At 47.2% G+C, this 23,029-nt stretch overlaps 1 protein-coding gene across 1 annotated transcript in view; it reads left to right on the forward strand.

Annotated features, from left to right (window-relative positions):
* CCKAR (cholecystokinin A receptor) overlaps positions 1–23,029 on the forward strand; it is a 367,251-nt gene that overhangs the window by 342,803 nt on the left and 1,419 nt on the right. The window contains exon 4 of the mRNA XM_078678368.1: positions 22,901–23,028. Within this exon, the coding sequence (XP_078534494.1) occupies positions 22,901–23,028 (128 nt within the window). The remainder of the gene's footprint in view (positions 1–22,900; position 23,029) is intronic.

The following is a 23,029-nucleotide window of genomic DNA, read 5'->3' on the forward strand; positions in this document are numbered from 1 at the left end:
TCCCCTGTTTTTCCATTCACAGTCTATGGTCCTGACGAGAAATCTAGACTTAAAGAGTTCAAAACGTGTAGACCTTCCTTTGTAACGTCGTCACACTGAAACCATAAGAGAACAGAAACAAAATTCTGATGATAGTGATTTATATCTTTAATGATATTCTATGGTTTCGTTTCAAAAAAATTGTATATAAATTGTATAAATATAACACCCTGTCATTTTAGATTGCTAGTTGGATGAATGCATTGAGTATGTATAGATAAGTCCCCCAGTATGAATGAGGTATGAAGATATAATTCAATTTATGTTTGTTTTTGTGATGTGTTTCGAAATATTCTGTGAAAATAAGTTGAAATTAGGCGTTTTAGGTATTTCCTGCCTGCCTCCTCTTGTGATTTGAAGACTGTGCTTAGGAGTTTGAATTTGATCCACTACGCCAACTATGTATTGTAGTAGTCGAGTCAATAAAGGATCAGTGCCCTGGGAAGTTAAATTTTGTATCTACGTCAGAGTAGAGAGAAGATCCATCCGATGATCATAAGGTGGGGGTTGATGCTTTTGACAACTGTTGTGATCTGGTGTTTAAAGAAAAAGTCTTTGTCAAACCAGATCCTAAGGTTTCTCTTTGATTTATTTGGAGTTTAGTTTGTCTTCTATTTCTCCTGTCCATTTAAAAGGGAGGCTGTTTGTGATATTTCATGGATTCAAATTTTGTTTAATGGGTTGTTCAGGTGGAGGTATGTGTCCTTCTTCCAGTGGTAGATATGTTTCATACATTTTGCAATGTACATTTTTTGGCTTGAGAGATCACCTAGCTGGAGTTTGATCTGAGTGTCGTCTGAGTATCTTTTGAATTAAAATTAGTAGAGGGAAATGATCTGTGTAAGGCCATCAGGTAAATGTTAAACATTCATGGAAAGGAGGGAGATGCCTGCAAGGAAAATTAACGCATTTTGAATAGTTGCTTTGATCTAAGAAGAACACGTTACACCACTGAAGTGCATTTCGTGTTTTTTAGCTAAGTGTTCTAATTGATTAAGCAGCATATTGTGGTCTACTGTTTGGTAAACCACTAATTTGCTGAGTAGAGAAAGATTTTCAGAGCATCCCACATGAAAGGAGGACAAAAGATCTTCCCAGATGTCCAGGCTTGTAGGTTCCACGCCTCTTCTGGGGATGAAGCCTCTTTGTCTATCACATAACAAGTTGTTGGATGTAATGGAATCTTGTGGTTGCTGTATAATATCCTTTTCTAGGACTTTGCTAATGAAGAGGAGGTTGGAGGTAGGTGTGCAATTTTTTGTTGTTAAGGATTGGTATTTTTCCGGCTTGCTGTAGTTGATGAGTATGCTTCTATGCTGATTGAAGGCAATTATGATTTATATAATGTGGAGGTCAAGTGTGGTGAGATGATAGGTGTTCCTCAACATCATTCTGCTAGGATGTTTGAAGCTTATTTGATTGCTGTTTTGAGAACTTGAATGAAACGCATGGGTCTTATTCACAAAGGTAAACTTAAACGTTTGGTCTAAACGTAGACCAAACGTCTAAGTTTACGACTTTGGGAATTCACAAAGGGCATTTACAAGTAGTATCTATATGTCTGTACTCGGGCGGAGATCTGCCCGAGTACGTACATAAAGATAGTATCCGGAAATGGCCTTTGTGAATTCCCAAAGTCATAAGCTTAAACTTTTGGTCTAAGTTTAGACCAAACGTCTAAGTTTACCTTTGTGAATCGGGCTCATGGTTGAGAAGTTAGAGAATTGCAATTGTGGGGTCCCCCTGTATCTGGGAATTACAGAAAGGGTGACACATTTACATCGGTATATGGAAACATCATGCAGCATACAGAATGCCCTAAATGCAAAGGGGCTGATTCATAGAGAAGTCATAATTCTCTGGAGGCATTGGCTTATACCCATTCATTTAAGAAATGTATAATTATATATCTGATTTACAGAAATTCTATGTTCATTCAAAGTATTGCTACATATTTTCCAAATCACACAGGCATGTGTGAGCTAATTAGAAATGCTATTCATCTCTGTTTCTTCACTTTGTGCACAATTTCCTCATTAAGGAGAATGCGCATAACAGGGATTCATAAAGTCAAGAAGCTTAAACAATGTGTTGTATTTTCTTTTATCTTTTTATGAAAATAAGTTCCTTAGAAATGTTTTTCCTTTGTTTGCGCCACTTACCCTCTTCACCCGCCCCTAAAACAAAATATTTGTGAATTTTTAAACACAGCACAACATCCTTTTTAACCATGCAGATGTAAATATGAAAGAGCAGAGAAGTGTTAGAAAGTAACTCACATGTTCACAAGCTTCATCAGTCGTGTATACTTGTGATAAATGCATTAAACGTACTGAATCCCCTCAAACGTATGGCTGTGTGGGTGTGCAGCTCATCCGCATTGCATTGACTTGACACCCTCAACATTCCACGCGTCCCCAACTAGTTTTCTGGGTGCCACTAATGATACAGTATTGTAGTATTTCTGACACCTTCGCATGCAAAGTGGTCAACGTGAATCACCTGTCAGTTTGGCATGCAGGCATTCAAATGTTTGCATGCATGTGGCACCTATCACAAAAAAGTTTGCAAAGTGAGTAACAAAAACTGTTATTCAGTAACGTCTGTTAAATATGAATTATACATAAGTTAATACTTAGTTAACACCTAAGTAGGTGGGTTTTAAGGTAGGTTTGGAAGCAACATTACGGTTAATCGCTTAAAACATCCCCAAATCCAAAAAGCCTGAATAGGCTCAATTGCTTGAAATAATGTCAGAATGAATCCCAAGGCTGTGCAAATCAATTTTTGGGTTTTGTGCATTCCAATGAGAATTGATATCAATATTTGAAAAATCATTGTCATATTGTTCTGTTTCCTATCAGATTTTACAAACTAGCATCATTGTTGCTATTTCATTGGTTAACTGTTATATATGCTGGATGGTCTACACATGTCTGAGTTAATTGACTTGCATTTAGGAGCAAAAAATAACCAGGTATTGAGATCTGCAAAATGTAGGCATACTATTATATTATATTGTATAATATTGCATTAGAGACAAAAAGCTGGATTGTAATTCCGGCTGCTGTACGCGACCACCTTGCTCGACCTCAATCGACATTTGTATTTCAAAACAAAAGATCTGGTAAAAGAAATGTAAAAGCACATTTCAGATGGGTTTTCTGGTCTAACAAAGATCTCGGTGCATTTACTCGGCACAAAGGACATGGTATGCAAAGCGCCCTGAGAGCAGTGGGGGTGGCCAGACCTACGACTTAATTGCAGTGCTGCACTTCCTGGATCTTTGGTCGATTAAAACTAAAGAAGGAAGGGGGGGGCGTGGCTTGGATGGCAAGGAGGCTAGAGACCTAAGTCCGGAGCTCCCGACCCCCAAGTCCAACGAGCGGCGCGCATCACAGTCCAACGCAAAGAGAAACGGGTCCAAAAGCTAGAAAGGTGTGTAAGAACTAATCAGGCACCTTATGCGAGGCTCGGCGGAACGAAAAGTGCAGGAACGAGGCGACGACGGAGGGGAAGACGAGCTGCCAGGGGGAAAGAGGAGCGACCCCAAGATGGCGGCGTGACCAAGCAGACCAGGGGAAGATAACAAGCCGGGCCGGAGACGCGACACACAACACACAGCCCGGAACCGACCGCCCCAGCAGAGGAGAGAGGCAGTCAAGGTGAGCGATCAGTGCAGCAGAAACAACAGCCGGGAGAGACAGCCAGGCAAGCAAACAAGCCCCGGCATAGCGAGACAGCGCGAGCAGAACAGCGAGCGCAGCAACGCAACAAGCACGCTAGTCACCCCCTCACTGCCCACAGCCCGCAACCCAGAACTGAGGCTGGAATCTCTTAAACAGGAGAACAGTCATTCAAGTACGGCCCAGCAGCGTCTGTCCAGCGGGGGAAGCCAACAACTAGGCGGCCATTTTGGTGAGGAGAGAAGAAGCACAGGGCGGCCATCTTGCCAAAGTACCCCTACAGGGGCATGCCCCGCAGTGTATGTCTTCAGCCCGTTGAACAGCGCAAACACAAGGTGAAGAACAGCAAGCGTGCAAAAAGAGACCAGCGCAGGAAGACACGCGAAGACACTGCCATAGATAACGCACTGGCCGCCCCTCTCTCTAATTGCGAGCCAAATCTCCCAAGGGCGGTCCAAGGCAAACAGCGCACAGCGCAAGCAAACAAGCAAATAGACCAGCGAGCGCTCCGGTCGCATCTCCCACAACCCGAGACCAAGGCCAAGCAGCGGCGGGTCAACAGAGGTGCCAATAACAAGGCGGCCATCTTTGTGAGGGGGAGAGGCACAGGGCGGCCATCTTGCTGAAGCGCCGCTCCACCAAGCAGGCAAACAAACCCCCGAAACAGCGGAACGGCACAGAATATCAGCGCCAACAAGCGCGCCGGTAGCCTCAGCAGCCTTGTCACCTCCTACAAGCCGCAGCTCGAAATCAGGCCCAAGCAGCGCCAGGCGGCCATCCTTGGTGAGGAGAAAGAAAGGAGGCACGAGGCGGCCACCTTGCCAAGCGCAGCGGCACACCCTCAACGACAGCCCAACGAGCAGCGCGAGCAAGTCAAGGAAGCAACGAGCAATACGGAACAGCGCAAACAGAATTAAGGCTGGGAAAGGCCAATCACGCAAAGTACAGCCCAAGCAGCGCCAATAACAAGGCGGCCATCTTTGTGAGGAGAAGAGGCACAGGGCGGCCATCTTGCCGAAGCGTCACTCGACCAAGCAAGTAAACAAAGCCCCAGGCATAGCGGAACGGCACAGCAGATCAGCGCGAACAAGCGCGCTGGTAGCCTCAGCAGCCTGGTCACTTCCTACTAGCCGTAGCTCAGAATTAGCCCAAGCAGCGCCAGGAGGCCATCTTGGTGAGGGTGAGGGGGAAAGAAGGCACAGGGCGGCCACCTTGCCAAAGTAGAGAGGCTCATCCCAGTGCTCTACAGCAAACAGCAAATCCAGCGCAGCAAACGAGACCCCTCACCCCACGACTCAGACCACAGAGCGGCCATCTGGCGGTAGCGTCGCCCCACCAAACGAGCAAACAGTCCCGGCGCGGCGGGTCGGCACAGCAGATCAGCGCGAACAAGCGCGCCAGCAGCCTTGGTGCCCCGGTCACTTCCCACAGCGGAGCTAAGGCAGTAGTGAAGCAAACAACAAGGCAGCCATCCCGGTGAGGGGGGGGGGGAGCACAAAGGCGGCACCCCGGCCAAAGCATTCGAACAGTGCATGACAAACTCAACAAAACAGCGTAAACAGATGAGCGCTACTCGGAACTGAACTGAGGCGGTCTTTCAAAGGAGGCCAATCACCCAAGCGCAACTCTGACAACGACGTGACCACACAAGCCACATCATACGACCGCCAGAACAAAGGCAAAAGGACCAGAGAACACGGTGTAGAAGGCTGGCGGAATATAGAACAAAAACCAGAGTGGTCAAGTGGCCACCCAGGTTTAGAGACAACACCACACCGCAGATAAACACCCTGAGGCTCAAAGAGGGTAAGGGAGGAAACAGGGCCGCAATAGGAGGACCACCAACAGAAGGGAAGCCCAATATCAACCAGGTAAAAAGAGGGACCGAGGCCATGGCGGGCAGAGATGGGAAACAAGGCACAAATGACCCGAAGAAGAGCAAGAATGAAATCCCACCGTCCCCGGGGAAGGAGCGAAACAACCAAGGGGAAGGCACAATCACGCTGGACATGCTCCTAAAGAAAATAACCGAAGGTAACGAACTAGCAAAAGCCACGAAAAAGACAGTAGACAGCATCCAAATGGAACTAATAGCAATCAGAGCGGAGCAAAGCAGAGCCAATGGCAGAATAGACGAAGTAGAGAAGAGAGTAAGCACGCTGGAGGACAACGCAAGCATAACGCACAAGGACATGGGCCTTGTCATAAAGAGAACAACGGCGCTGCAAAAGGCCATGGCGGAGCAGGAAGACAGGAGCCGCAAGGGGAACATAAGACTCCTGGGAGTTCCCGAGGAGGAAGAAGACACACCGGGGGCGTGTGCCTTGATGCTGGAGGCCTTACTACCAAAAATAACGGGACTCAACTTCGACAAACCGCTGGAAATCACCAAGGCCTACCGCATACCAGCCAGGAAGCAGATGAACAGCAACGCCCCTAGGCCCATCATATGCAAACCCCTAAGAGAAAACCAGACAGAGGCGATTTTTGCGGTAGCGAGGAAAGGCCGCCCGATTATGATAAACGGGAGCAAAGTAACCATCACCCAGGACTTCTCCAAACTAACAGTCGAGGTGAGGAAAGGCTTCCTAGCCCAAAGGGAACATTTGCGGAAAAAGAACATTGCTTTCACATTTGCAGGCCCGTCCAGGATGAGAGTGACAGACAGACACGGAAGTAGAGTCTTCGATGACCCCAACGACCTGTACCGATACCTACGAGACCCGGAACCAGAGGAGATGGAGCTGCCGAGCCCAGGGGCAAAGAGAAGGGCATCCTCTGACGAAACACACGAAGGAGGTGAATAAGAAGGAGCGCTCCTGAAGGAACACGCATAGCACAGACAACCAGGCGCAGGAGCAATAGCACCCTCCGTGACTCTTGACTGATACGAACAATAGCCTGGTAAATCAAGCATGCGCAACCACGCAAGGAGACTCTGACACCAACAACAACCTACCTCAAAAAGGGGAACCTACCTCATACGACAACAACATACTACCTCAGAGGGCCACAGAACGAGTGCCGACCACAACCACCGGATACAGAACATGCCGTGAGCCACCAAACAGCAAAACAACCATATCTACCTCAGCAAGACCATGGTGGCCACGGGAGGAACGGGCGAGCAACCGCTGATCATATCCTTTTCTTTTGAAACTGACCATGTGGGGCGGGGGGGTTTTCGTTCTTTTCGTTTTGGTTCTCGCTTTTGGCTAACACGCTAAGGACTAAAAGACTCAGGAAGTACTTGGGGGGGGGGGAGTGTGAGGACCCTTGCTGTCGCACACCTGGTTTACTACTGACGGGGGGGAGGGGGGAGGGAGGGAGGGGGTCGGGCCAGGGGAGGGAGCGAAGTCGGCGGGAACGTTAGTACATGGCAGAGCCGCCGGCGGCATCATGAACAAAGGACCTAGAATCTTGCCTTTCTCCACAGGCACCCTATACTTTTCCTATTCTTTTTCTCCCATCCAGCACCCCGGGGGGGGCCGCAGAACGCAAAGCACAAGCGATGAAGCGAAACCACCGTGACAAACACAACTAGAGCAGGCCTGTCCACTGATTTGAAAGTAGTGTCCATGAATGTTAAAGGACTGAACCACCCAGTCAAACGTAGGAAAATCCTGGACTACCTGTCCAAACTGAAGGGAGATGTGTACATGCTCCAAGAAACAAAGCTCTCCGAAGAGGAGGCGAAACTACTTAAAGCCAGATGGATAGGGGAGGTACTCTGCTCACCGGCAAAAGGGAAAAAAAGAGGAGTAATAACAATCCTGAGCAAGAAGGCCAACATGGCAACACTAGCAGTGGACACTGATGAAGATGGCCGCTTGCTCATAGCAAGCGTCCAGAGAGGAGGCGACACAATCCACATGGTCAATATCTATGGTCCGAACTCGGAAGACAAGCAATTCTGGACGAGAGTAGACAGCAAGCTATCAGATCTCCCCCAAGAGGACCTCCTGATCACAGCCGGGGACATGAACAAGACGATGGACCAGGCAACAGACAGACACCCAAACAGGCCAAGTCACAACTCCAACAACAACAACAACACCCTGAAAGACTTATGCACCAAACACCAACTGGCAGACCCGTGGCGGCTCCAACACCCGACAGCGCGAGAATACACCTTCTACTCACACCCACATAACTCCTACAGCAGGATCGACTACATACTAATGTCCAACACACACACGCACCTCATAGAAGACACGGAAATAGCCACAATCACCGTCTCAGACCATGCTCACATAACACTCACCCTAAGTGGGAAACACAATGAGAACCCAACGAGGAGGTGGAGACTGAACGATGACATTCTCCAGAACAGAGAGAACGTCAAGGAAATTGAGGCCACAATAAAAGAGTACCTCGAACACAACGACAATGGCGAGGTAGGGAAGGACACTGTATGGGATGCCCTCAAGGCAACAATAAGGGGGAATCTGATAAACATCAAGGCCAGGATGAACAGAGGGCGGAACAAAAAGCTCCATGAGCTCGAGGAGGAAATAACAGCACTGGAGAGAGGTCACTGTGCCAACATAACGGACAAAAACACACTCACTCTGCTCACAAAAAAGAAATACGAGCTAAACAAGATTTTAAGCGAGAGAGCGGGCTCCTGGTTGACGAAGTTCAAGTCAATCAACCTATGTGCAGCAAACAAGGCCGGGAAGCAGCTGGCGTCCTACTTAAAGGCAAAACAAAGGCAACACACGATAGCAGCGATCACGGACCGCACGAACAAATCCCAAACAACGAACAAAGGAATACTAGAGGTCTTCAGGCAATTCTACCAAGAGCTGTACACTGAGGATCACAACTTGAACAAAGATGCAGGACGTGACCTACTCAGTAGAACCAACCTGCCAAAGCTGGACGCGGCGGAAAGGGAGTCGCTCGAAGCTGACATCTCGGAGGAAGAGATTGGAATTGCCATAAGCCAACTGAAACGAAACAAGGCGCCAGGACCAGACGGTTACTCAGCAACATTCTATAAAACATTCAAGGAACACATCAAGACACTAATGGCACAAACATACTCCACATGCATCAAAAAAGGGAGGATGACGGAGTCCATGTGCGAGGCCAACATCACCATAATTCCGAAGGAGGGGAAAGACCCACAGTACCCCCAGAACTACAGACCAATATCGCTGATAAACGTTGACTGCAAGGTCTACGCAAAAGTCTTAGCAAACAGACTAAACAAGATCCTGCCGAACATCATCCATCCCTCACAAGTGGGATACATAAAGAACAGACTGTCGCAGGACAACACAAGGCTACTGTGCCACCTGATCAACCACACAGCAAACAGCAACGAGCAGGCAGTCATGATAGCGCTGGATGCGGAGAAGGCGTTTGACAGAGTCTCGTGGCCTTTCCTGGGTAACTGTTTGGGAGCTTTTGGCATAGGCAGGAAGTACACGGCGATGGTCATGGCCCTCTACAACAAACCTAAGGCGAAGATAGTCGTGAACGGGAGCGCATCCGAAACGCTCACGCTGGGCAGAGGAACCAGACAAGGATGCCCCCTCTCACCCGGACTATTCCTGCTCGCGCTAGAGCCCCTGCTAGCCAGAATCAGGGACAACACCGAGATAACAGGCGTAAAGCTCAAGAGGAAAACAGTCAAACTAGCAGCATACGCCGATGACATCCTAATTACAACAGCCAACCCCTCCACGTCGATAAAAGCTCTGATGGCCACAATAGGTGAATATGCAGAAGCCTCAGGCTACAAACTCAATAAGGAGAAATCTGAATGTAAGCCAATGAATGTCCATACCACAAGAGAGGTCCTAGGCGATTCAGGCCTAGCATGGCAAACGAAACCTCTGAAATACCTAGGACTCCACTTTGGGAAAGACCTCACGTCAACCCTGCAACACAACGAGGACCTCACGCTGAAGAAGATAAAGGAGAGACTGGAGTTATGGTCGCCAAAGTTCATCAGCTGGTGGGGACGCATTGAAACGATCAAAATGATGATAACACCGGTAATAAACTACACGCTATCAATGCTACCACTTCCAATGACAGATACATTTCACAAAAAATTGGACCAGCTCATAAACATCTTCCTGTGGAAAAACAAGAAGCCAAGGATAAGCCTACAAAAACTGAGACTGCCTAGAGACCTCGGAGGCCTTAACATCGCGAACTTCAAGACATACCAGACGGCTTGTCTGGCGAGACAGGGTATCGCCTGGGTAGATGCCACGCAAACGTACAGGCCAGTATGGCTGGAGGTCGAACAAGACATCCTAGGAGGACTCAGGCCAATAGCACTCCTAACAGCGAACCGGCACCCACTGAAATCGAGCGCCATACTAAAACACACGAGAGAGGCCCTGCTGAAAGTGGACAGGCACATGGCGCAGAAACTGAAGGGCACTGCTTGGGAGTCCATCTGGTTTAACACGAAAGTGACCTACCAAGGGGCGACACTGCATAATGACACGTGGATCAGAGAAGGCATCAGCATGCCCAGTCAATTAGAAACAAAGGGAAAACCGCTGACCTTCCAGAACATACAACAGCTGCATGATCTCCCGAACCCAGAGTTCTATAACTTCCTTAAAATCAAGACTGCAATAACAAAGGCCAACCTATGCGGAGAAGAGCCGGGGATCATCAAGTATCTGCAACTCATCGACCTAGCAGGACATCAAACGGCAAAAATCTATAAACTACTCAGCCCATCCAAGTTGGCGCAGAACAAAAAAGCAACCAACACATGGGAAACGCGCCTGGGCAGGCAACTAAATGAAAAGGAGCGAGCAATAATGTGGAGTTCAGCGACAACAAACAAAATCACCCCACAACTAGCGCAAACAAAATACTGGCTGCTCCACAACGCATACTGGACGCCATCCAAACTCCACAAGGTCGGCATAGCAGACTCAGACAAATGCTGGAACTGTCAGAAAGAAGAAGGGACCCTCGAACACCTTATTTTCACCTGCGTGAAGGTCAGGAAGTTCTGGGCTCAAATCAACACTTTCCTGAATGACATGCTCAAAACTAATCTGAAGATCAGCTTCGTCAGCCTGGCAACTGAGCACCTAACAGCGAACCTAAACAGTAAAGAAGAAAGAGAACTCCTAGACCTACTTCTCACAGCGGCCCTCAAAATGATCCTAACGAACTGGAAAAACACAGCCAAAGCAAGCTTTAAAACATGGATCAACTGGATTACCTTCCTGAGGGGAGCAGACAACATTACAGGCACCTTCTCGAAAGAACACACAGCCAAGCTGCACATGTGGGACCCGCTCGATGAGCTCCTGAGGACGACCCGATAAAGGACAACACCCCCCCCCCCCCCCCCCCCCTCTTTCTTTTTTTCTCTTCTTTCCTTTCTTCTCCAGTGGAGGGAGAACAACAGACATACATGACCGCCAACTGTGTACCTATATCCGTATGTATATATATATTTTTGTACGACCTTCTTTTGTATACCAATAAAAAAAATTTCTAATAAAAAAAAAAAAAAACTAAAGAAGGAAGCGCATTCTTCCCTCCTACTATGGCATTCATTGGCATCATTGTGCACGAGTGGTGTGAGAGAAGTCAGTTCCCATCTGCAGTTATCTCAACCCTTTACCCATCTGGGTTGGAAACACTTTTCTCTGCATGACAATTGATGGGAATTACTTTAAAAGTAAACAATTGCATATGTTCTCTAATTTAGGAACAGCACTGATATTTATTAGAAATTACCACATTTTGCCCTGATTGGTTTTACTGGCTGTAGAAATCTGTGCACTTTACCCCTGGTAACAAGTGGTAAAGTGCCTGTGCTCTTACTTTTAACGTGGCAAAATTAGCGCACCCCTAAATAGTATAATTAACTTACCTATAAGTATCTACTATGTGTTACAATGTCTACCCAGGGCCTGTAGGTTACATGCCACTAGAGCACTGCAGCATCCTTTGTGCCACTCACTGACGTGTCAGTTCAAACATGACTGCAGGTCTACCAATTGTATCATGACTGTCCACTTCCAAACTTCAAATATGACCTGCCAAAATAACACATTTGACAGGTTAAAAACTTTCTTTTAAATAATATGTCAACGCCAAGTAGGCCTTCTTGCCCATAAGGCAGATAATGCATGGTAATTAAAAATAAGGTTTGTAAAAGTTTAATGTTACACATGTCCTTATAGTAAAAAAGCCTCAAAAGCTATTCTCACTGTGGCATGACTGGTTGATCGAAAAGGAAAGCATTTAGATGCAGTATTAAATTTAATTCTTGGACTTTTCGAAATATTTATTAAAACCCCAAACCACTGGAGAAGTCGAATTTTAAAGAAATATTCTTTTAAAAGAAACATTAAAAAAGCTAACCTTTCCCTCCCTAAAGCCTCTGGAGATCCATTTGCATGGATCTCCAACTGTGACCTGGCAGTTGATAGCCCTTTTATGGGATGTGAAAACTGCTCGAAGAACAGGACAGAGGGCTTGGGTGTGGGAAGTTGTGTTTGTTCCTCTGATAGGATGTCCATCTAGGCTTTAATTGACACTTGATTAACGTTAAAGTCACTTACTCTGCCACAGGCAAATATTAGCTAACACCTGGGTAGAATCCTCAATTGTTCTCCAGCAGCAAACCAAGTGACAGATGAGCTGCCCCCAAAACTGGTTTAGAGTGACCTCTGAGGAGGGGTTGCTCATTTCCCTGACCACACCTCTGGGGTGAGCACACAAACTCTGCTCAGTGTAAGAAGGGATCTCCTAGGTAGAGGTGGTCACTGAGGTGGTCACTGTAGTTTTCAGACACACACAGGACGTTCTACAAAAGTGGGTAGAATTATCCCTGGAAACTCCCCCTATTGGTTATGGAGGAGCCAGGAGCTAATTTCCTTTTTTTACTATAATAAAATGTTAATGTAATAAATGCCAAGTCAGCAATTTAGTTGCTATATTTCATGCCTTTTACTTCATCTTGGCCGTTAATGTGTGTACAGCATGTTCTTCTGTGTAGGTTATTATTTCCCTTTTAGGGAACAGGGTGTGGCATAATGGCCAGAGATGTTGGCTTTGGAGCTGGGGAAGCAGGTTAGAGTCTCAGCACCAGTTCCAGGTCAACAACCTGTGATCTTTGGCAAATCACTTAGTTTCCTTGTGCCTATAAAAATTGAAGGTAAACCTGTGTAATAAAACTGGCGCTCTATTTAAATACTCTAAAAACCTTTGGGTTGAGTTCACGCAGAGGGCAATATTAAAAATAATCTGCTTGTATAGTGCATTCTTTGAATGCACAGACCCTGATTACGATGTCAGGCAGGACACTGTTACATAATGGGAACAACTGATCTCAGGTCAGCGGTACCGACCACATCATTTGGATGCGGCCGCTCACAGTGCGGTCGGAAACATCCATTTTTCTATGGGAGCTTTGTGCCTGCCACACGGTGCAGGGATGTTTAGGGGGGAACCATAGGTGCCCCCCAGGGCCAAATGCGAGGGGGCAGAGGGAAGGGGGCCCTGCTAGGGGCCCCCAAAGTCAGTTTCAGACAGCCAATCCATGTCAGAAAGGCCAACATGGATTGGCTGTTATGAGATTATGAGGCCTGTCCGACTGGCTGATGGGCTCCTTGTGTTTAAACTCTGACCATCGTCATCATAATACGGTGGTCAGACTTTTAACCTACAATGTCGGTCAGAAAGCCTTCGACCAGCGGTTGGAGGCTTTCCAACCGATATTGTATTTCAGCCCACAGTTTTCACATTTTTGACTCACGCACAGTGAGAAACTCGCACTGCCTACAGTCTCAACTCCAGAGCTCTGAGTCATGGTCGGTTATAAACAAAACAACACTTAACAATCAACGATTGAGCGCTTTCGTGTAAAGCCTAAAGACCTTACTGATTTCTCATGGTGCCTGTCAAAACATTCACTTTGCTCACTCACCTTTTTCAAATGTCACCAACCGCCACTGCAATCGGCTATCCAACATCATGGAGCTCTCTTCAGACACAGCCTGACACAGTCTGGTGCCTTGCCTACCTGACTTCCATGTCACAGACTAAGTTCGAAGGTGAAACCTCTGACTGGATCGAACCCGGTTTCTGTATCATACACTCACTGCTTTCCCATCGACCTTGACTTGCGCCTAGCTATCGGTCAAGCCCAGCCAGATGCCCACAGTTGGCATATAATGATTTAAGCACTATTTGCTATTTTTATTTTGTGGTTGTTTTGTTTTTATTGTGTTGTGGTTTGACTTTATTACTGTTTTGTTACTGCAAAACTACTCTAAACAGAGACTGTTTGCTTTGTGCCATAGCTGCCAGGGGGTCACATTCGGGGTTCACCCTGGCAAGGGTTGTAGTTATTACTTGAAGTAAGTACTCATTTTTCTCAAATAACACAACACTTCCTTCCAATATCCTATCATTCCTATGAGCATTGGTGTGCCATGCATTGTAAAAATGCTAGGGGATATTTTTGATTGACTAATTTTCAGTGAAATTGCTCTCCCACCCTTGCAGCTCCACCATTGAGTGAGGCCCTCCCTGAGCCCCTGCACTCCTGAGTGTGGCTGGTGTTCGAGGCCCTCCTCCGCCTGCCGTATCACCTGCACCTCATCCCTGGTGGTCCGTGGACCTCTGTCTTCTTGTCTCACTCAGCTCTCCTCTCCGCTTTTTCTACCTTTTCTCCTTATTCCACTTTTTCCTTAGCCTCCCTGGTGGTCCAGTGGACATCTGCTCTCCTTTGTCTCACTCCGCTCTCCTCTCCGTTTTTCACTTGTTTTTTTCTTCCTCCCTCTGTCTTTTTCTGTGCGCCACCTTTTGCACCTTTTCTACCTTCTTGCGTTATTCCTCCTCTTTCCTTAGCCTCCTCTTTGTTCCTTTGCTCTCCTGTCCGTTTACTCGCCCCGCGGCTGCTTCCCCCGCGGCCCCACCCCCCAGCACGACCATCGAGACTAATCCAGAACCCCTCACCGTGCCCGCCTCCCAGCTGTCCAGCCCTCCCCAACCCCTACTTAATGGCGGCCGTGTCACTGGCGCGCCAAGGACAAGCCCGTCTGTGCCCGTCTGCGACCCGACCACGACCAGCGCCAGGAAACGTGGACCTCTGCACCACCAACTCTACAGTCCTACAGCACTCCACAAACTCAACCCAGACCACAACAACAACTTCAAGCTAGCTTCGCCGGCCGACACCCACGGAACCTTCAGCTGCCACCGCTGCCGTCAAACCTCCAGCACCACCTGGAACACGGACCCCGCACAACCCAACCGCAAGAACACAACCAAATCGAAGACCATGCAATGCATCCTCCTCAACATCTGATCCCTCCACAAACATGCCACCAAAATTTGGGACCTCTTCGACAGCACCACCCCGGACGTAGCGTTCGTTACTGAAACCTGAACCACCACCATGTCAGGACTGGACATCGCCATCGCCGTTCCCCAAGGATACAAAATCTCCAGGAAGGACTGCCCCACCCACCCGGGATGAGGAATGGCCATCGTACACAAATTCACCTTCCGCCTGAGCACACTCCACGACGAGCCCACAGACATGATGGAACATCTACACTTCAAGATACAGACCAACCCGACCACCACCCTCCCAGGAACCCTCATCTACCAACCCCCTGGACCCCGCGGACAGTTCACCAACTCCATCATGGGCATCATCTCCCCACATGCCATCGCATCCACCAACTACACCCTGCTGGGAGACCTCAACTTGCACATCGACAACCAACTGGACCCCAACATGTGGTCTTTTAACGTGAGGTCCCTATGCAAGCATCATACTGAGATAGTTTTTCTCATTGAATCGCTTGGTCTGGACGTGCTCTTCATTACGGAGACTTGGACGAGGGCAGACAGTAACGTGGAATTAGGACTGGCCTGTCCAGTCGGTTACAAAATCTTGCATTCCCCCCGTTTGAAGAACAGAGGTGGAGGAATAGGTTTTATTTTTAGAGAAACCTTATCTCTTACTCAGCTAGAGGTCAAGGAGGTGCAGGGCTTTCAATTGATGGGCTTTTCCTTTACAGGACTGAAAGGAGTATTGCAGTCTGGGGTGCTATATTATAGACCCCCGGGAAACACTGTATCTACTCTGCCTGACTTCATTGACCTCATCTACGACCTTTTTAACTCCCACTCTAGGTTACTCATCTTGGGTGATTTTATTCTGTGGCCGAATGGTCCCGCACACTCTGCTTATAACGACCTATGCCAGGCTTGCAGCAATATTCAACTGCAACAGCTGCTACTTTCCACAACTCATCTGAAGGGCCATATTCTGGATCTAGTCTTCGCGGACAGCATGCAGGTGTCAGTGAAAGGCATTTTCCCTCAATGTTGGACGGACCACGCTTTGGTCTCCTTTTCCCTCCATCTTGCGGCTGACTCTTCAGGTGCTGCACGGTTAAAATCTTTTAAGGTGGGTAGGCCTTGGTCTAGGCTCCTAAAGGCCTCGACCCTGCCCAGCCTACTCCCTGGTGAATTAGTGTTGGGGGCTAATGCGGAAGAAAGCTATAACAATCTATGTCAGCAAATCTCGAACTTCTTGGATTTGGTGGTACCTTCCCGTAGGTCAAGGGACAGGCAGAAAAAAGCCAAACCTTGGTACTCCAGCGATCTTCGGCAGTCGAAACTGCGGTGTAAACGGGCTGAAAGGGCTTGGAGGAAGCACTATTTACATCCAGACAAGACCATTTTTAAGCTTGCTTTAATGGAATACAAAGCACAGATCAAACGTGCGAAAGCTATCTATTTTGAGGAGATTTTGAATCAAGCACCTAACAAGTCACAGGCCTTGTTTAGGATTGTTAATGATCTCTCCCAGCCTGCCTGCGCCTCGAATAACATCTCGGCCTCTCAGGCTCTATGCGACTCTCTGGCAGCCACATTTGAAGCTAAGATAGCTACCATATTGAGCGGTCTTACTCCGTCTGACTCCCAGTCTCTGCCACTCCGGGTTTTTCCATGTGCCCTGGCCGACCCAGAAGATCTGCAGGTCCAGCCTCGGTTGAGCTGTTTCTCTGTTCCGAATTTCAATGATTTTTGCAGACTAGCACTGACGGTGTCCTCGGGCTCCCCTATGGACCCGCTTCCCCATAAATTTTGGAAGCTCTTTCAGAAGGAACTTTTTTACCCACTGTATTCCATCTGTCTCCAGTCCATTGAATCTGCTTTGGTTCCGGACTGTTGGAAAACAGCAGTGGTGTCCCCCCTCCTGAAGAAGCCTACCCTTGACCCCACCCGCCCGGAGAATTACAGGCCCATTTCATTACTCCCTTTTCCGGTTAAAATCATGGAGAAGGTGATTACCCAGTCTCTGTCCAGATACCTGAAAGATAACTACTGTCTGGACGTGGCCCAGTTTGGGTTCCGCCCAGCGCATGGGACGGAGTCGGCTCTGGTGGTCGTGCTGGACAAACTTCGTTCGCGAGTCGACACTGGTCGGGCAGCCTTTCTGGTGCTGCTCGACATGTCGGCCGCGTTCGACACGGTCAGCCATCCGATTCTCATCAGGAGACTGGAGGAGGCTGGAGTAACAGGGCTGGCTCGAGACTGGCTCGTCTCGTATCTCCGTAATAGGCAGCAAATGGTGGCCTTGCCGCCATATAGATCAGGTGTGCGGAAGGTTGGGCAGGGGGTGCCCCAGGGCTCAGCCATTAGCCCAATACTGTTTAATCTGTACCTTCGTCCTCTAATCCAACTTATCAGTACTTTTGGTATCTCGGTATTTAATTATGCCGACGATACCCAATTGATCTTCTCGCTGGAAGGTGGAGAGGCGGTTTCTCTAGAGACCTTCCATCGCTGTATGTCAGATACAGCAGACTGGTTGTGTTCCAACTCACTACAGTTTAATAGGTCTAAAACAGAGGTGTTGTACTGCTCCACTGATCGTGTTCCACGTTCCTTGCAAGAGGAATTCTGGCCTTCTTCCTTTTCCGGATCAGCGACAGCAGCGGACTCTGTGCGCAACTTGGGAGTTATGTTTGGTCCTAACCTTCAATTGGATGGTTTTGCCAACAAGACCACCGCCACTTGCATGGTATTGCTTCGCATGCTGTGCAAAGTCCTTCCTATGCTCCCAGCCCCGGCTAGATCTGAAGCTGTGCGGGGGATCATACTGAGCAGGTTGGACTATTGCAACGCATTGCTTCTGGGTGCACCCAAGAACTTGGTTGGCAAGCTCCAACGGATACAAAACATGGCAGCCAAGTTGGCCCTGTCTCGTCCGCGTATCGCCTCGTCCACCGCAGCACTGCGTGATCTTCACTGGTTACCCGTCCAGCAGAGAATTCTTTTTAAGGCCTCGTGTTTGGTCTTTAGGGCGCTGCATGGACAGGGTCCTGTTTTGTTGCAGAATCACCCTCGACCCCCTCTACACAAAAGGAAACTCCATCACCTTCAGCCACACCACCGAACTCCCATGGACTGACCACCGATGCGTCCACTTCATCTTCAGAACACCCATCATCCACAGACACCAGCACCTGCTCCCACAAAGAAACTGGACCAGAATCACCGACGACCAGCTTACCTCCTCACTTAGCAACCCCACCCCTACCATCACGGAAAACGATGACCCAAACACAGCAGCCCGAACCCTGCACAGATGAATCTCCGACAAGCGCCAATACCATAGCCCCCTCCAGAAAAACAACAACACCCACGCCAAGAAAGCCAGATGGTTTACCGCTAAACTGCGAGAGTCCTGACGCACCTGCCGCCGCCTTGAAAAGGCCTGGAGGAACACCAAATCCACAGAAACTCACAACAACTTCAGAGCCGCTACCAAGGCCCACAACCAACTCATCAGAAAAATGAGGAAAAAAGCGAGAAGACAGAATCTCCATACACGCGCACAACAGCAAAGAAATCTTTAACATCATCAAGGAATTTGCCCAACCCACCAGCGAGTCTACTGACATCCCTCCCTCACAAGACCTCTGCGACAAACTCAGCACTTTCTTTCACCACAAAATCAAGGCATCTACGACAACTTTGACAAAGACAACCAACACACGGAACCTCCACCAACCACCTGACACCCTGAAGCCTACGATTGACAGCTGGACAGCCCTCACCACCGAAGACACACTGAAGACAATGTAGTCAATCCACTTCGGGATCCCTGATCCCACCACATCTTCAACAGAGATGCCGACACCATCGCACCCATGCTCTGCCACACCACAACCGCTCCCTGGCGATAGCCTTATTCCTCGACAACTGGAAACATGCCAAGGTAAACTCCGTCTTGAAGCAACCCTCGGCTGACCCCACCGACTTCAAAAACTACAGACCCATCTCCCTGCTCCCGTTCCCTGTGAAAGTTATCGAGAAAGTCATCAACAGCCAACTCGCCACATTAAATGAAGAGCACAACAAAACCACAGTAAGGAAACAGCCCTCCTTGCTGCAACAGATAACATCCGCACCCTACTGGACAAAGGAGAAACAGTAACCCTCATCCTCCTTGACCTCTCAGCGGCATTCAACACAGTCTCCCACTGCACCCTAATATGCAGACTTCACGACCTAGGGATCCAGTACAAGGTCCTTGACTGGATCAGCTCCTTCCTCTGTCAGAATGCAGCGGGTCAGACTCCACCCTTTACTCTCGGACCCTACACCAACCACCTGCGGAGTCCCTCAGGGGTCCTCCCTCAGCCCGATGCTCTTCAATGTCTACCTGGCTCCACTCGTCCCATCATTAAAACCTACGAACCTCACATTGTCTTATATGCAGACGACACCCAACTCATCCTCCCCCTATCCAACAAACCCAACACCGCCAGACACAACTTTTGAGAAGGCATGGAAGCCGTCGCCAAATGTATGAAAAACAGCTGCCTACAACTAAACACCCACAAGACAGAAATACTCATCATAGGCCCAAACCCCGATGCCTGGAACGACACCTGGTGGCCCCCCGCCCTCGGAAAGCCACCCACCCACCCCCAAGGACCACAAACGCAACCTGGGAATCATCCTGGACACCGAGCTCTAAATGGACCGCCAGATCAACTCAGTCCTCCTGCTTCAACACCCTCCGCCTCCTACGTAAGACCTTCAAATGGATCCCCCTCAAACACAGAAAGACAGTCACTCACGCCCTGGTCACCAGCAGACTCGACTATGGTAACGCACTCTACGCCGGAATAAATAAAAATCCCACCTGCAAGCTACAGAACATCCTGAACGCCGCTGCAAGACTGGTCCTTATCCTGCCAAAACACTGCCACATCTCCCAGCACCTGCGCACACGCCACTGGCTCCCCATCGAGGCAAGAGTCACCTTCAAGATGCTCACCCACGCACACAAGGTCTCCACGACACCGGCCAGCATACCTGAACAGCCTACTCAAATTCCACGCCCCCCAAAGGGCCCTACGATCAGCCCAGCTCTCCTACACTGTGGTCCCACGCACCAGAAAAACCAGATAGGGAGGCCGCTCCTTCTTCCTCGCGGCCAAGGCCTTGAACACCCTTCCGCTCCACTTCAGACAGACAACATCGCTCCCCATCTTCGTAAGAGACCTCAAGACCTGGCCCTTTGACGGACGCCCTCCTTGATGGACAGGAACCTGCACCCCTCCACCCCCAGCGCCTTGAGATCCTCACAGGTGAGTAGTTGTGCTTAACAAATGCTTGATTGATTGATTATTTCCAAATTTTCCAAACTATGGGTCATGAGTCAATTATTGGTGGGCCAGGAAAGTTCCAGCAATAAATAAAAATGCCTTTAAATTAAGTGTCTGCATTCATAAGTTAGGACAACGAAAATGAAGCGATTTTTTTTTTATTTTGAAGTGTGCTGGAAACAAACATGTTAATAGGATGAAAACAAATCAAGACACTTTACTTGGTGGTGCACAAATAATCACTGAAACCCCATTTCCACACATTATTATTTGTGTGCTCCATAGTTTTATCAATAAAACTATGTATGTGCAAATTTAAGGGCCATTTCGATGGGAAATGTTCTGTCTGTAAAAACAATAGGCCACCACACTAGGTTTTAATTACATTCAAAAATCGCCCTTCTTCATGTCAATTAATGGTAGGTGAGTCACAAAAGTTTATTGTTCTAAAAATTGGTTCATGGTTCTAAAATATTTGAAAAGCACTGCACCTTTCCAGGCCAGAACTCACATGGAGGAGATAGATCTTTGTCTGTTGCCAATCTGTATGATGGATGTACACATGTTTGGGTCTACCACATCCTTGGTCTAACATTAAAAAAAGTTGTGCAGGTGGAAGATGCATGTGTATTGCTATGTAAGTGTCCTATATGTGCTTGCATGATCCTTTTTGTGGAGGTCTTTTGCGGCAATATTATATATTTTTACTTACTGTTTATTATTCACTGAAAACAACCATATACACATTAATTATTTTAACAATACAAAAATGGTTAAGGCAAAGCATACATAACTCATAAATCAGCTGTCGCTTATTCTGATATAATCAACAGAAAAAGAGCTTTTAGAAGTACTACCTAAGAGAAGGACATGTGCTCCTCTCACATGCTAATATCTTTGATTGGGTTGACGTTGTGTGAATCCACTGAAAAAGAGTGCTTGTATTGTATTCTTTGCCTTCTGAAAAAGGTTATGTTCAATACAGCACAATTGTACTGGTTATGTGATACAACAATGTTCAAGGCTGTAAGACTAATCTGTTTATAATGAACAGTCACAATGGAAAGAGTAGGGCTGACATTCATTTTGCAAAGTATATGTTAAAGTCAATATGCATTTAAGGTTGAATTGCTATCACTTCGAATTAAAGCTTGAAGAGAGTACGTGGAATCTCACCTATTTCCTTAGTGTACGAGGGTTTTGATGTGACAATACATGATGATAGAAGATTTTCACTGTGATTATTCTTGTTAAGCCAATTGATTGAATGAATGAGTGAGAGTCCCAACACTGATGAAGCAAATCAGGTTAAGGGGAATACTAGTCACTAAATTGGAGAGAAGGTATTTTTGTTTTGCCAACTGAAATTCTCAATATATTGTTAATAGTATCACTGTGTAATGAAGTCATGCCAATGATAAAGGTTACAGGCATGATTGGTTCATTGGGTCTGCTCTGTTTAATATGCAATGTCATTCCAGATGCAGTAGGCCTGTTCTTTCTATTGAGGAGAGCACTTGCTAAAGCCCATGGGCAAGTAATGGTGGATTGTTATTGCAATATGTTTCAGTCTGTAAACATATATTTAGTTACAAGAACAATCACAGTTGTCAAGCGTTTTGGTGTTGCAGTTCACTGAAATTTACTGGAATCCTATAAAACTGAGTTATAGTTCTGGCTTAATCACATAAAACCATTCATCATCATCATCAGGATTCTTTATTCGATGATTAAAAATCACCATAAAAGTACAAACATACAATATATATTAACCCCCCATTTTTCCCCTTTCTTTAAAAAAAACAATAAAAAAAAACATTCAAAATCACCAGTTTTAGTTTGCAGAGAAAAGCATAATTAGCACCTACACCTTATGTTGCGAATGACGTCACACATGGCATAATTGATGACATCATAAGTGATAAAATTGATTACGTTACTTATTACTTCACCATTGACATCACTGATTGGCCCACATTGCTTTCACCATCCACTTGCACTGCGTATATCATCACACTTGACATCATTGATGACATCATAAGTGATATTTTATTACAAGCTTATGCCCTCCATGTGTAGGTGGCAGCATGTTTTCCTTTTTCTATTTTTTAATTTATCTTCCATAAGTTGTGGAGTTGGTGTCTGTTTTATGGTGGCAGTGTGGGCAGTAGGTGAATGATGAGTCAGTGAATAGATGAAAATATGCATGAGAACACAGATGGCTAACATAGTGCTAGAATTATGACCTTTTTAATGCTTAACTCTACAAAAACTGACAAGGCACTTTCATTTGAAAGCCAGACCTAATGGCCAGTGCGTGTTTTTATATTTCAATGTAGATAATGTACCACGAAAATGCAGTTAACAGTTGTATATGCTTCCTTCTAGGTGTGTGCATCCACAGACAATGTCTGCCTCCCTCTCTTCTCTTTCAATGTATTCCTTCATGAAAACATTCAGGAAGATTAAATTGAAGGCTAATAGCTCCCACGCCTTAGACTTTTCTGTTCTCTGTTTCCTCAGGTACATCTTCCTGTTGCTGATCCTCTTCCTAGTGCCTGGAATTGTAATGATGGTGGCCTATGGCTTAATTTCCTTGGAGCTGTACAGAGGGATACAGTTTGAAGTCAGACAGCAGCAACCCTCCCAAGG

This window comes from Lissotriton helveticus, chromosome 2_2, assembly GCF_964261635.1.
Source record: "Lissotriton helveticus chromosome 2_2, aLisHel1.1, whole genome shotgun sequence".
NCBI lineage: Eukaryota > Metazoa > Chordata > Amphibia > Caudata > Salamandridae > Lissotriton > Lissotriton helveticus.